The sequence below is a fragment of the Lineus longissimus genome, chromosome 5, assembly GCF_910592395.1.
Source record: "Lineus longissimus chromosome 5, tnLinLong1.2, whole genome shotgun sequence".
Lineage (NCBI taxonomy): Eukaryota > Metazoa > Nemertea > Pilidiophora > Heteronemertea > Lineidae > Lineus > Lineus longissimus.
In genome coordinates, this window is record NC_088312.1 from 18,158,291 (window position 1) to 18,172,375 (window position 14,085).

The 14,085-nt window shown below is 42.1% G+C and overlaps 2 protein-coding genes across 2 annotated transcripts; one reads left to right on the forward strand and one right to left on the reverse strand.

The window, feature by feature from the left end:
• Positions 1 to 2,001: 2,001 nt before the first annotated feature.
• On the forward strand, positions 2,002 to 3,182 carry LOC135488584 (putative nuclease HARBI1). The gene is made up of 2 exons (XM_064773226.1): positions 2,002 to 2,204; positions 2,324 to 3,182. Exons 1-2 carry the CDS (start codon positions 2,002 to 2,004, stop codon positions 3,180 to 3,182), a joined length of 1,062 nt encoding a protein of 353 aa, XP_064629296.1.
• Positions 3,183 to 6,039: 2,857 nt separating this feature from the next.
• On the reverse strand, positions 6,040 to 9,153 carry LOC135488585 (uncharacterized). The gene has a single exon (XM_064773227.1). It carries the CDS (start codon positions 9,151 to 9,153, stop codon positions 6,040 to 6,042), a length of 3,114 nt encoding a protein of 1,037 aa, XP_064629297.1.
• Between the last annotated feature and the right edge of the window lie 4,932 nt (positions 9,154 to 14,085).

A 14,085-nucleotide genomic window follows, 5' to 3' on the forward strand; every position in this document is an offset into this window, starting at 1 on the left:
TGTACAATAAAAGAATCACATAACAATAATAGTGTTTACGAAGAGTTTCCACATTCTCCCGGGCCGAAAATGATGAAACTGAACTATTTTTTTATTTTGTTTGATAGCTGAAACGACTGCTTAAAGTAGAATAAACGTAAGCTTAAAACACTATTTAATGCAAGGATAAAATATATTCACAAACACATGAAAATGTCTAAAATGTCTATTCAGTTCAATCAACAGTTTATGGCACTCATGGCGAAATTACCTAAGTTGAACTTTCTAGTGGAAAGAGTTTGACAATGGGTCGGTTTGTGACCCCAGACGCCATTTTGATCACTGCGGATCGGACAAGTCCGTCATTTCCATGAATGAGTTCTTCAACGCGAGCTAATGACCATTTTACACGCGGCACGTGGTCCTCATGAACTAATACAACATCGCCTACTTTTATCTGATTTTCAATGGTACCTTTTCCTGAAATGGCATCCCTTTCACGCAGAGCGGCCATGTATTCACTCGACCAACGTTTCCAGAACTGTTCGATCACCTGAGACTGTAACACTGCACGTTTACGTAACTCTGAATCTGAACCAAAGGTTGGGTATGACAATTCGTCAGGATCAAAAAGTTGATGAGGAAACGTTGTCAGACTCCTCCCACACAAGAAAAATGATGGTGACAGTGGTTCGGGATCATTCAGTTCTGAAGAAACGTAAGTCAGCGGGCGATCATTGAGCGTTGCCTCTATTTCAATCAACACAGTATTCAGTTCCTCATAGGTTAGAAATCGCCTCCCAAGAACTTTCTTCAATGCATTCTTAGTAAGCCCAATCAACCTTTCATAGAAACCTCCATACCAAGGTGCTCTTTTGGCGATGAATTTCCACTGAACACGTCGATTTGCTAAATAGGTTTTTCACTGAAGGTGAAGAAATGATTTTCTTGATTTCTTCAGCGGATGCAAGATATGTTGAAGCATTGTCAGAGATCATCAGTTGTGGTAACGATCGCCGACCGACAAATCTTCGGAAAGCTGGAATGAATGATCAAGTACTCATGTCCGGAACTAATTCCAAATGAATGGCTCTGGTAGAGGCACATGTGAATAATGCAATGTAGACCTTCTTTTCCGTGGTGTGAATCTGCGAGGTTTTTTTTGATTTTGTATTCAATTGTGAACACCTGACATAAAGACAACCAGAGAAATCAACACCACCACAGACCGTGAAAGGACTAGACTGCATCAATCTCACAGATTGAAGTGGTGCTGGTATGGGGCGGGAGTAAGGCTTTCCTTGAACAAGTTTACACACAAAACATTTACGAAGGGCTGATTTAACCCTCTGTCTTATTGACGTAATCCAAAACCTCTTCCGAATGTATGTCACTGTCGTTTGCACGCCTGAATGAAAGACGTTTGAATGAGCAAGTCGAATGATCAAATCAGCCAAACGATGTTTGGACGGTACTAGAATCGGAAACTTGGCGGCGTATTCCATAGGGGCGTTATGTAACCGTCCACCGACGCGAATGATTCCATCGTCATCTAAGAACAGTTTTAACTGCGTAACGAGATTTCCGTGAGTTTTCTGTTCCGTTCGTAAGTGCGTTATCTCCTCCTTGTAGATTTCACGTCGTGTGTACCTGATGATGACGATTTCGGCCTGTTGAATTTCATCGACGCATAGCGGTCCGAGCAATCGTTTATCAGTGTTACGTTTGCGTATATTCCGGATGAAGCGAAGTACGAGTGCGGTAATGCGTATCATCCTGGGCCGACCGCATAGAAACTCCGATAGCGCTAACAGGGCCTATCGGCGATTTAAGGATCCGCCGATAGGCACTATCCCCGCATAGAATCTCCGGTACGTAACAACGTTGTTAGGGCAGCCGCATATAAAGTTTGTTAGGATATCGGAGGACATATCGATAGGCGCTGGTAGGTCAATTCAGTAAAGGTGATCGGGACCACCTTTAGTGCGCTGTTAGTTGAGGTCTTGCTTCGAGGCGGGCAAGATGTGGCGAGTCGAAGAAAACATCGCGGTGGAGGAACAGCTTCAATACGGAGGAATTGATGTGATGAGAACTTTCAAACAAAGAATAAACCCATTTGAACAGTACCGAGAGGGTGAATTCTTCGATAAATACCGTTTCCCTAAAGAGATATTTGGTGGACTTGTGGACATACTGGAACCAAGCTTAGAACGTTTCAGCCACAGGTACGTATCCCATACATTGATACATGTATGCTCCATTTTATCATAGTATGCGATGATCACAAATTTCCTATACACCATTCTATGAGAAATGCTAAAACTGTTGCCTGTTGTTTTTCCAGGTCAAAGGCGCTAGAACCTTCTCACCAATTGTGTACCGCAGTGCGGTACTTTGCCCAAGGAGGATTTCTACCTATGATTGCCGACGTACATGGGATGTCGAACCGTAGCGCAAGCAACTGTATCCATACTGTAGCCAATGCCATTATCCATCGGATGGACACTTTCATACAGTGGCCGGATGCTGATGAAATCACTCTAGCAAAACAAGCATTCTATGAACGTGGGCGTGGCTTTCCTTGCATCGCAGGATTAATAGATGGAAGTCATGTTGAAGTTATTGGTCCGCACAGACCTGCGAATGAGGCGGCATTCGTAAACCGTGGCGGTTGGCATTCGATCAACACTCAGATAGTCTGTGGCCCCGACTTAAAGATATTCGACTTGGATGCAAGGTGGCCGGGGTCTAGCCACGATTCATTCATCCTACAGAATTCCCATGTATGGGATCGCTTCGAGAATGGCTTGGTACCCGACAGTTGGATTCTTGGGGACTCTGGATACCCTCTTAAAAAATGGCTTCTTACACCATATGCGACTCCAGGCAATAATGGTCAAAATCGTTACAATATGGCTCACAAAAGTATTCGATCAGCAATTGAAAGGTGCAACGGAGTCTGGAAGATGCGATGGCGATGTCTGACAAAGCCTATCATGTTTCAGCCAGCAAGAGCATCACGGATTATTGCAGCATGTGGTGCACTTCATAATTTCGCAATTCAACAAAGGGTACCTTTTAATCAAGTGATTGATCAAAATGTGATGAATGCCATGGAAGTAGATGCCGGCCGTGCGATATTCCGGAACAACAATGAGGGGATAAGAGCTCGGAATGAACTAGTTCGTCGGGTTTTCGAATAATTTGAAATAATTTTTAAAACTATGTGTGATAATTTATTGATTGTACCTGACATTACACATTGAAAACTGAAATAGTGAAATAAATTTTGACAAATTCTTGCTGACAGATAACAATAAGATCAAAACAAACACGCAATTAATTTCAGCTCGGGTGATTTACTTTTTGTAGCAATGACGCTGTAAAAGAAAGTGTACCAGGGCCACAATACAGAATTTGTCTGCAAGCCTCCGATTGAGGTTTTCCGGATTATGTCACGATAGATATATGTGATAATTTTGACATTCAATGCAGTAAGGCTTTAAATTATTTTTCGTTCCCAACAATTAACGATACCGTTCAATAAGAATTAAAATAAAATGCACACGTCAGAACCACACCTGTGTAACTATGTGTTAGTCGTTATTCATTTATTCCCCACACATGATGCAGTTCATCTTAATCCTCAGAACAGCCGTCATTTTAGTTGTTTTCAAAAGAGTGATAAGGTTGCCACAATGGAGCAGGCTGCAACGTGTGATATTCCGTTGTATTTGGGGTACCTTGTGAGGCAGAAGATGTTGTTGGCCGAGTCTTTTTTTCCGACCTCAAAATAGCTAACTTATCCTTGTAATATGATTCCTTCAATTCGAAAAACTTTCTCTTCAGTTTCAATTTCTTTTCCTCAATTTTCAACATTTCCTCGTAGTACTCGCTAGCAGTGACTGTAGGTTTTGAAGGCCCATGTTCCTTGCGACTTTTATGGATCTCCCGCCAATTCATACTGCGTGATTCTCGCTGAGATTTCAAGGATGAGGTACTAGAAGCCCGCGGTCCTTCGTTGCCAGCAGGAGATGATGAAAGTGAGTGCCCAGGATCCACATCATCATCGTCGTCGTCATGAAAATCACTCCCGTCATCATCACTCAAGTGCGCTGACGACGTCGAGGCTGAACCAAACTTCTCTTGGTTGCAGCCAATCTCATCAGTAGCGAATCCTCCTTCAATTCCTGAAACAAAATGTGGTACGGTTAAAACAGAAAATAAGTTTTTATATTAAAATCTTGTGAGGTTCAGGTAACAGCTTGGGATATTAACTTTTAAACACGCTTCATTTTCACTAAAGGGCCCTATCTTTTATTCATTTCATAAAAATATTGAAATATTTAATCTACAGTGTGATTAAAAAAAAACGAAACCCAGATCCAAGGGGTAATATGTTGAAAACTGCTGACAATAAAATTATAAGATATACATCATCCGAAATGTATTGGTCTACTCTTTTCAATGCTACCAATGTCACATATTTGCTTTCACGGTGCGTTTTTTAAAAATCACCCTGTGTTGTCGCGCGCATTGATGGAGCCTATGTTATGCATGTGACACGCTTCTCGATCTCCCGCGCATAATTTGATATAATGTTTATTTTGAGAAAAACTATAGAACATTAAAACAATGCAAGCAATACAAAACCCACCTGCAACTTGCTCTGGGGGGAGAATAGCGTAAACCAGCTTCTCATAATCGTTGAGGATGCTTTCAGGATCGTCATCATCTGCGTACGGGTTTTCGCCACCACCTGTCTTCACGGCTTCTTTAAGTCTGTTGCGAAGATACGCAGCAACTTTTGCTTTCACTTCTCTTTTGATCGCTTGCCACCTATCCTTGATGCCGTCTAGACTGCGTTTTTATGACACCCACAGCATTAACTTGATGAAGAATATCCGCGAAAATCACTGTTTTATCCTTTTGCGAAATTGTTGACGAATGTTTTGCTGTCAGGATGCTGTTGTGCTTACAAAACAAGCGGGTAATTACCCGCTTTTCCTCCGCCGAATAATCGGGAGCCCTTGTACGTTTTGTCTTGGACATGTTTGACGGTCCTACCGCGAGACACATGCAACAACTACTGCGAAAAAGGCGCGTGTTTGAACCCCATGCACACCGAAATAAACAGACATAAAAGCGCAACAATAGATCTTATGGTAATGGACATCAACCTTGGGCCCGGCAAATGGTCTCGTAACACTACCGATAGTCTAACAGAGGGCTTCACTAACAACATCTTAACAGCGTTTCTATGCGGTCAATATTTTGGCGCTGTTACCGTATATGTTGTCAGGCCCTGTTAGGACAACTAACACGGCTTCACTATCGGAGTTTCTATGCGGTCGGCCCTGGTGTACGATGAGTAACGATTGATGTCAATCACGTGAGTTGAGTTGACTTCACTGGTCGTATTGGCAGCATTAACAAGGGTTGACGTCACTGAGTTGATGTCACTGGTGTTAGTGACACTAGAATCCTCATGAACGGTGTTCTCATCCACGACAATGCTTTCCGGATACTCTCCTGATGAAAGCCAGTGGGGGCCAGCCCACCACAAGCTCGAGTTTTCAAATTCAGCGACTGTTATCCCACGTGTTAGCATGTCCGCCGGATTGTCTGCTGTCGGACAATACCTTATGCTATCTATGACTTCATTCTTCCTAATCTCGTTGACACGGTTTTTGACAAAATTTGGCAGATCTTTATCACTTTTAATCCAATGGATTACGATTTGACTATCCGACCATAACGTACTACGTGAGATTTTGAAGTCCTGTTTCAAACTCAGATAGACGTATCGCAACAAGCGTGATCCAATCAGTGCTGCCATGAGCTCAAGACGGGGCAGCGTGATCGGTTTGACGGGTGCGACTCTAGTCCTTGACATCACAAGTTTGCAATCACGTCCACGTTTTAGATAAACACCAGCGCCATACGATTCGGGGTTGGCGTCGCCAAATACGTGAAGTTCGAATGAGTCCTTTGACTTATCAACATAATCGAAGTACTTCCGACTTATCCAAGTCTTGGTTGCGGCGTTGAGTTCACGGCTTAACTCACTCCATGTCTCAACAAGGTCATTGTGTATGGGCTGGTCCCATTGGGCTGGTCCCAGCCGATGTCACGTGACCACAGTTTCTGTATAAATGTCTTGGCGCGTATATGTACGGGCGAAACTATTCCAAGTGGATCGAAAATGCTACTGGTAATCCGCACAATGTCACGTTTCGTAAACCGGTGATCTAGTGGAAGCTCAGAGACTTTATGAGCAAAAGAGAGTGAGTCCTGCTCAGTATCCCATTTGATACCGAGAACGTTCACTTCCTTGTTTGGACATAAAACTCCCTCCGATTTCGCCTTTTCTTGAAGTTCAGGGCAATTCGATGACCACTTGCGAAGATTGAATCCACCAGAGTGTAAGTATGTCCTGGATTCTGCGAAGTACTGCAAAGCTTCGGGTACATTCTCCACTCCTGAAGCTACATTATCGACGTAAATGTTGTCTCTGATGTTTGTTGACAAAGGAGTGTCCTGTTTCTCTAAGTGCGCTTTCACTGTAGCGTTTAAAATAAACGGACTGCAAACGGCACCAAACAAAACCACCTTGAACTGAAATACTTTAAAGTCACTGTTCGGATCATTGACGTCAGATATCCAAAGAAATTTGGTAAACTTCCGATCTTTCTGATCGAGTCCAACGTTTAAGAAAGCTTTCTCGATATCGCATATCAATCCATAGTTGTGTAAGCGAAATCTCATCAGAATAGATGGCAGGTCATTTTGAAGAGCAGGGCCGGTTTCGAGGCAGTCATTAAGGCTGGGGCTATCCCCAACTTTACAACTACAGTCATAAACGATCCTTATAGGAGTCGTACTAGAGTCTCGTTTGACAGATCTGTGCGGCAGGTAATGGCCTGTTGTGATGTCATCATCAATGATTTCTTCTATGAAACCACGTTTGATCTGATCACTAAGAATGTCATCGTACACCTGACATAACTCGGGTGTTAGTTTCCGAACCATGTTACGAGTCCGTTTGAGTGCGACATTGTAATTGGTTGGCAATGGTGCGTGTTCAACCTTCCATGAGAGTTGAGAGACGTAACCATTCTCAGTGTAATGCAAGTGAGTTTCACAATACGATTTGTAATCCAATGGTACGGGATCAATAGAGTCATCAGTAATACCGAGTGTTTCTATTAAATCCCAGTGTTGTTGCAAGCGAATTTCGTCGTCCCTCGTTTTATTAGAGACGTTTAGAATGTGAGGTCGATTAGAAACCGTATTGCTTTGGTCGACAGGTCCCGAAAGCATGTAACCAAGTTTCGACTGGACGGCTATTGGTCCTATGCCTTTGACTATCGGTCCTTCGACAAAGTCCCAGTAGAAATCACTCCCGATTAGAATTGATATGTCAAACGAATTTTCATTTGACAACGGATGCGCAAGACGTAATCCATGAAGATGTGTTAATCTCAGGAGCGACGGGTTGATGCGATTCTTGACTGGAGCCGTAATTACTGGCACTACAAGTGCGTCTCTGATTACAACAGTTCCATTGTTCGATGTGTGTACCTGAAAGTTCACTTTGTCACAGATTTTGGCTTCTGAAGAGTTCCCGCCAAAAACCTCTAGATTGACACTTTCTTGGCCGACGATGGGAAGGTTAAGTTTTGCTACTGTCTCTTGAGTAACGAAAGTACGTGTTGCACCTCCATCGAATAAGAACGTACACGATTCAGCATCATCTCCGGTTGCTGAAATATCCGCTACTGCTGTCATCAATAGAACTGATCCGGAATCTGCACTCAGAATGTTTTCTGTTGAAACGGTTTTCACATGAGCTTTTGCATTTTGGGATGTGCCTTCGTGAGTAGGTGTATCCTTCGAATGCGTTGGAGATGAGCCTTTGTTCACTGGTGTGTCTCGAGATCCTCTATCGTTAGAGTTCCCATTGACGTTAGATTTGCAAAGAGAGGTATGATGCCGCCTCCTACAAACTCTACACGTGCTAGTAGACTTACAGTCTTTCAGTAAGTGTGGCTTTAAACAATTGTAACACAAGCGTTTTTGTTTCACCACCTGTTGCCGTTTTTCATAGTCAGCTACCGATTTGCAATCTACAGATCTGTGTGACCCATTGCAATATACACAGTTCGTTTTCCGTTGATCTGAAACCACTGCGACGTAAGTGTTAGATGGACCAGCAAGTGTACTACTGACTTTGGAATGTTCTGGTTCACTGCTTTCGTTTTCATACCGTTCCACCTGTCTTTTTAACGCTTCTAGGAATGTATCTAAATTGTATCGTCTTTCTCTGTCAATGTCAGCAATATTGCCTTTGATCTTATTTGGCAACTTATCTTCGATGATCGGCACAATAATAGACGGTGATTCGTTCACTGACACTTTAAGATTTGCTAGGCTACGTAAGTCTGTCTTAATGCTGTTATAAAAAGACCGTAAACTCGTTCCTTTCAATTCGGGCTTATCCAAATGAATCAGTCGCAGAACGTAAGCTTGGATTACTTTTCGTTCCCTTCCGAAGGTTTCACAAAGCGTTTCTTTAAGCGTTACGTAATTCGCGGATGAAGGTAGGAGATCCCGTACGGTATCCAGGGCATCTCCGTCGAGCAATCCGTAGAGGTAATCGAATCGATTTACGTCTGTAAGGTTTGGATTCGTATGTATTTCCACGACAAATTGTTCCCAAAATGGCTGCCATTCTGTGATGACACTACTGAATCTCGGAAGTGAAAGCTTCGGGAGCTTAGACGTTAGCGTCTTGCTTGATGTAGATGTAGGTTTAGACGGCGTTTTGGCATTGCTCTTATCGTATTTTGTTATCACCTTCTTTGCACGAGTGATTTTTTGTAAGTTCCGTAACAGTAGGTCTGTCGACTCGTCCTGTTCCGTTTCTCCGTCAAAGCTATTGTTCTCAGCTGTCACTTCGTCTATAATCAGGCTGTCCAGATGTTCGATCACGTCAATTATTTTTTCGAGTTTCGGTATTGCAGCTTCGAGTTGTTCTAGCTCCTCTTGACTTGGCGTTTCTGACTTGGCTTTTTCGACAATCTTTTCCGTAATTTTCGATAGAATTGTGAATTGTCTTCGTTCCTTTGCGCGAACCTTTTTTGACTCCAATGGAGCGACTTTAGGAGGCATGGTGCGACAGGTTACCAATGCCCAAGTTCGACTTGTTCACGGCACCAAAATGTGTGTGATCGTATTGAAGAGAGAGAGAACTCGAAGACGTCTTTCCTGTATGAAACTATATTGCCAAGTCCCACTCAATGTGTATACAATACAAGAAGTTGGATAATACATAAGTGTAATAAGGGTGCCAACTGCGCCTTAACATAGTGCTGTACAATAAAAGAATCACATAACAATAATAGTGTTTACGAAGAGTTTCCACAAAATGGTGTTGTCACATCAATGAAAGAATTTGCGGACCATTATAAGATTATACGCCATTTCGACGCCTTGGAAAATGAGCAGTTGAAGTACACGTCTTAACAAACAGGGTGGATGAGGAAGGAGACCCTATACTTGACCACTGGGTACCTGAGGTTCTGCAACCATTCGTGGAAGGAGAGAACGTTGAGAATTACTTCTTTATAGTTGACCATTTTCGACCCCACGTACAGGACAGAACATTTTGGATGCGGATTACTGAGATGTGGGGAATTCTGCAGTTGGTGCCAGTGGGCTGCACATCCCTGCGGCAGCCGTTAGACCTTACGGTGATGAAGTCGTTTAAGTCTAACGCGCGAAAGGCATGGAAGGCATGGAAAACAGCAAATACTGATGAGCAGGGCGGATGCGGAATGATTGGACTTTCAGATGTGATACGCGTTGTAAATGTTGCATGTGAGGCTGGTGTAGTCCACAGGTCATCATCATTGGATTTGAAGCGGCATTTCGTCCTGGCCATGTTGATGCTGGGCCACTTCCAGTCGTCGATGTAATTTAACACTGAAGAGGATGGCAGAGAATTCCGAGATCTTCACGCGGACGAAGTGGAAGTTTGGCATGATCAGGGTGTAATGAACCTTCAAAACTGTGGCTAACAGCTAACTTTAATTTTCTCCGATCTGTGTTGTACTCCTATAGAACAACACTACAGACTCGTGGACCCACCATTTTAGACATCCAAGAAAATGATGTGTAATTAGCAAAACCCAATTCAGTGAAAAAATAAATTAAAATTGGTCTTCGAAGTTTTTTTTTTATTGGGACAACCTGTACAAGTTTTTGTACGCGACCTTGCAATTCACAAATGATCAGAGCTGGTTTTCTCTTCGCAATAATTTCACAATAGGCCTACTGCCAATGTGACATTACTGGTGTCAGTTCTATGAAGTTCAAAGCCAATGACTACTAGGCCTATTTGCGTTGGTAAACCAATCAGAAAGCAGATAGTACATGTATTATTACAGATTATTACTGCATGTGCAGCCATGTGACCGTCATAGTAATGAAGTGGGCTGGTTTACAGAAGTGATGTCTTAAGTCCGATTTTACATTATAAACTGCATACGTTCGGTATACAAGGTCCTCTATGGAGCCTGATCAAAGCGTGCTACACGGATATACAAAGCTGTGTAGTCGAAAACAATGTGCGATCTGATTGGTTTAACGTTCGACAGGGCGTAAGGCAAGGTGGCGTTCTTTCAACATGGCTTTACCTACTGTACATCAACAAACTGATAGACAATCTAGACAACCTTGGTGTAGGTGCTCGCCTCGGAGAAATCAACAGCGGGTCTCCGTGCCACGCGGATGACCTAGCCGTACTTTCGCTAACAAAATATGGATTGGACCGCATGCCCCTGTGCAGTTTCCGATATTCGCTCAAATGGAGATATGACTTCAACTACGACAAATGTGCAATAATTGTATTTGGCGAATCTGCGCAACATTGGAAAAGATTGAAGGAACTTCGAACCTGGTGGCTAGGGCCTATGCCCATTGCTGAAAGCACATCTACTGTACACCTCGGGATAACACTGAACAAATATCCAAAATCAACCAACATTGCAATATCAGCTGCTCAAAAGCTGAAAAGCTCACTAATGTAAATCTTAGGGCCGGGAATCCAACCCAATTCGTTCAATCCGATCTGCAGCGTAAAGCTCTATCGCCTCATTTGTTTACCCAGAGCCCTATATGGATGTGAACTCTGGTCCCAAATGTCTGAATCTGACCTCCTCATTCTCGAACGCGCCCATCGATTATGTTTAAAACGAATGCAGGGCTTCAGCAGGAACACGCGAACAGTGATTTCACAAGCGATGATAGGACAATGTAGTTTGAGAGGTTTATTAGATAAAAAGTGCATCCTGTTTTTCAAGCAACTTTCCATAATGCCCGAGCATTCACTGCCGCTACAAGTGTTCGAGTTCCGCTATAAAGCATTCTGTCAAAGGAGAAACAACGAACATAGAGGTTTTCTTCCCCAACTATGCGTTGCATTAGACAAATATGGTCTCCGCCATATTCTTGAAAGCTTTATGAGCAGTGAAATATTTTTCTTTACCTGTACTGCCGCAGGGGCATACGCTCAAATCACTCACGAAAGTAACCATTATTAATCACGAGAACTTTTTATTTGCCGAAAAATGTAGAGCGAATAACGGTCTTAACAGAACTCTCGAAATCGAAAAATCATTGGACTATCCCTCGCTCATCTGGCTAGCCGCTTTAGAATATCCTTTGATTAAGAAAAACTTTGCCTTCATCGCAAGACTCAACACGCTTACAATTCTGTCCGAGCCGACACAGTGCCCCAGATGCCATAAAACTTATACAGATCCACATGTACATTTCTTCTGCGTTTGTCCCGATTTCAGCGAAAATCGAGATTTATTCTGGCAACGACTTGAAAATGAATGTTTCGTTTTTGTCAACGCCGCACTCTGGAACATGGATGATTCCGGACTCTCTTGCAACCCTTCTTGGGAAACAAGTTGATCATCTTGACTACAGCGATAACATTCATAATGCTTAAAAGTGATGCAAGATGCTGGATGGTATACTAACTAGCTACATGGTATACGACCCTAACTAGTAAATGTAACACTTTGAACATAATGTTATTTAACTTTCATTTCTAAGCGTTTATACTATTCATTGTAAATTTTGTCTTCTTATCTAAGGAGGAATAGACAAATACATATATATATAAGACGTCACTATAGTGGTTGGACTTAGTTTTCCAAGTTAAAGTAATGGTTTGCGGCTTGGTTACAAAAACTGCAATAACTTTTGCAGTATAAGTCTTAACTCAACGCGACGAAAAGCATTCTTTTCTGCAAGATTTACTCTACCAGTTACTCTCATGAGGTACTGTGTAGGATATTGAATAAGTTTTTACAATATCAAATTGTAAACACTCTGCTGACTTTACCCCTATTTTGGCGTTCATAAATGCCAATATAAGTCTAGAAAATAACTCGAAACAACATGAAACAATTTTTGGATCCATCACAGCAACAGTCTCCATACTTTGGGGTAAAATCATGTGAATAGAGGCAACAGGATTTGTTTAAAGCCCCAAATTAACTGTTGTTGCTGTATAACACTGTTTATTGGTTTCTATGGTAACCGGCCATTAAATAACATTAAATAAATTTTACAAAAGAATTCTAACAACTTGAAGAGGAGGTAGTACCCTTCATCACAAAAGTCGAATTACATCGATTGGTCATGTTTTAAGAAATCTACATGACTTTCAATAACTTGTATCAATCTCGTAAGTTTCAGTAAAATTGTCAAAAAGTCGTTGTTGACTGTTCTCGATGGAAACAGAAGATAATTCGTTTTTTGTGGTCTTGATATTTAGTTCGTCGGTCCCCATAATGAACTATCGTTTCGGATTTTGCATTTTACCAATTTAAATGAGTGAGAAATTTTTTTTTTCCAAAAGCGAGATTTTCGTCATTTCTGGACCTGTGTGAATAACCCCTAAATGATAACTAATAACTTTCCTGATTACAAAGCTATGAATCCCATATTTTTATGGGTAGCGTTATGAGTTTCCAAAAGATGAGTTAATTTTACGTCCTCCAACTAGCCGTATTGTGAATTAGTAAGGGGGTAGTTGAGGCAATAATAATGCGCTAATTAGGGTCGGCCTCACGATTAATCTCAATAAAATCAGCTTTATCCAATCAATACCATGTTTTTATACACTTTCGTGTTCGCATGAATATCCTTAATGCACTGACGTAAAATGAAGTACTTAAGTTGCTGTTTCGATCAATTATTCACCTAAAACAAATCGCAACAAGAGGCCCAAAGGCCTGGCGCTCAGCTGAAATGGATAGCTGAAGGCAAGGGCCAAGTGTGTGTTGGTACCGTTATTATGAGGCAACGTGAAGCTGTAACGTCTAGCACGCAGAAGTGCTGGTGCGAAAGACCTTCTTGCTATATCAGTGCATGCTGAAGTACTGAGTTGACGTCACCCTGCTATTATGACGTAAAGTCATTTCTATTGCCGTTGCAGTAGTGGGGTGTGTGATGACGTCAAGGAGTTGTGTGGTGACGTCAAAGAGTGGAGTCCTTGTCTTCATGCAGCGTAGGTGGAACTAATAACATGCACATTGACTCAAGGTACATAATTATTACAGTGTATTTTGTGAGGTGAATGGTCAAATGAACCGACTGTTGTCTGGACATTGATGAAGTGGATGCAGCCAAATGTCTGGGATGGTCTTTTTTGTATGTGAAGAAAAGAAGATAAAGAGTTGGTTAACAAAATGAACTTTATTGGTGCGGCAGATATTTGATGCCTTTCGGCAGATATTTGAAGCGCCTTGCGGCATATATTTGTTGCCTTGCGGCAGATATTTGATAACGCTCTCCGGGAATGGAAAGCAGTAAAACGAGTAAGCACACCTTACTCTGAATGTGGGAACAGCAAGTGCTTTCCTGGACTTGAAATGTGCCAACGACTCCTCTTGCAATAACCAACAACAGTTAATCTGTAAAAAGAGAAGAGAAATTAACACGGACTGAATAAAAAAGGGTGACATCACATAGACGGGGAAATGTACACCACCGGATACAGTCTGTGCTTGATCAGGCATTTGT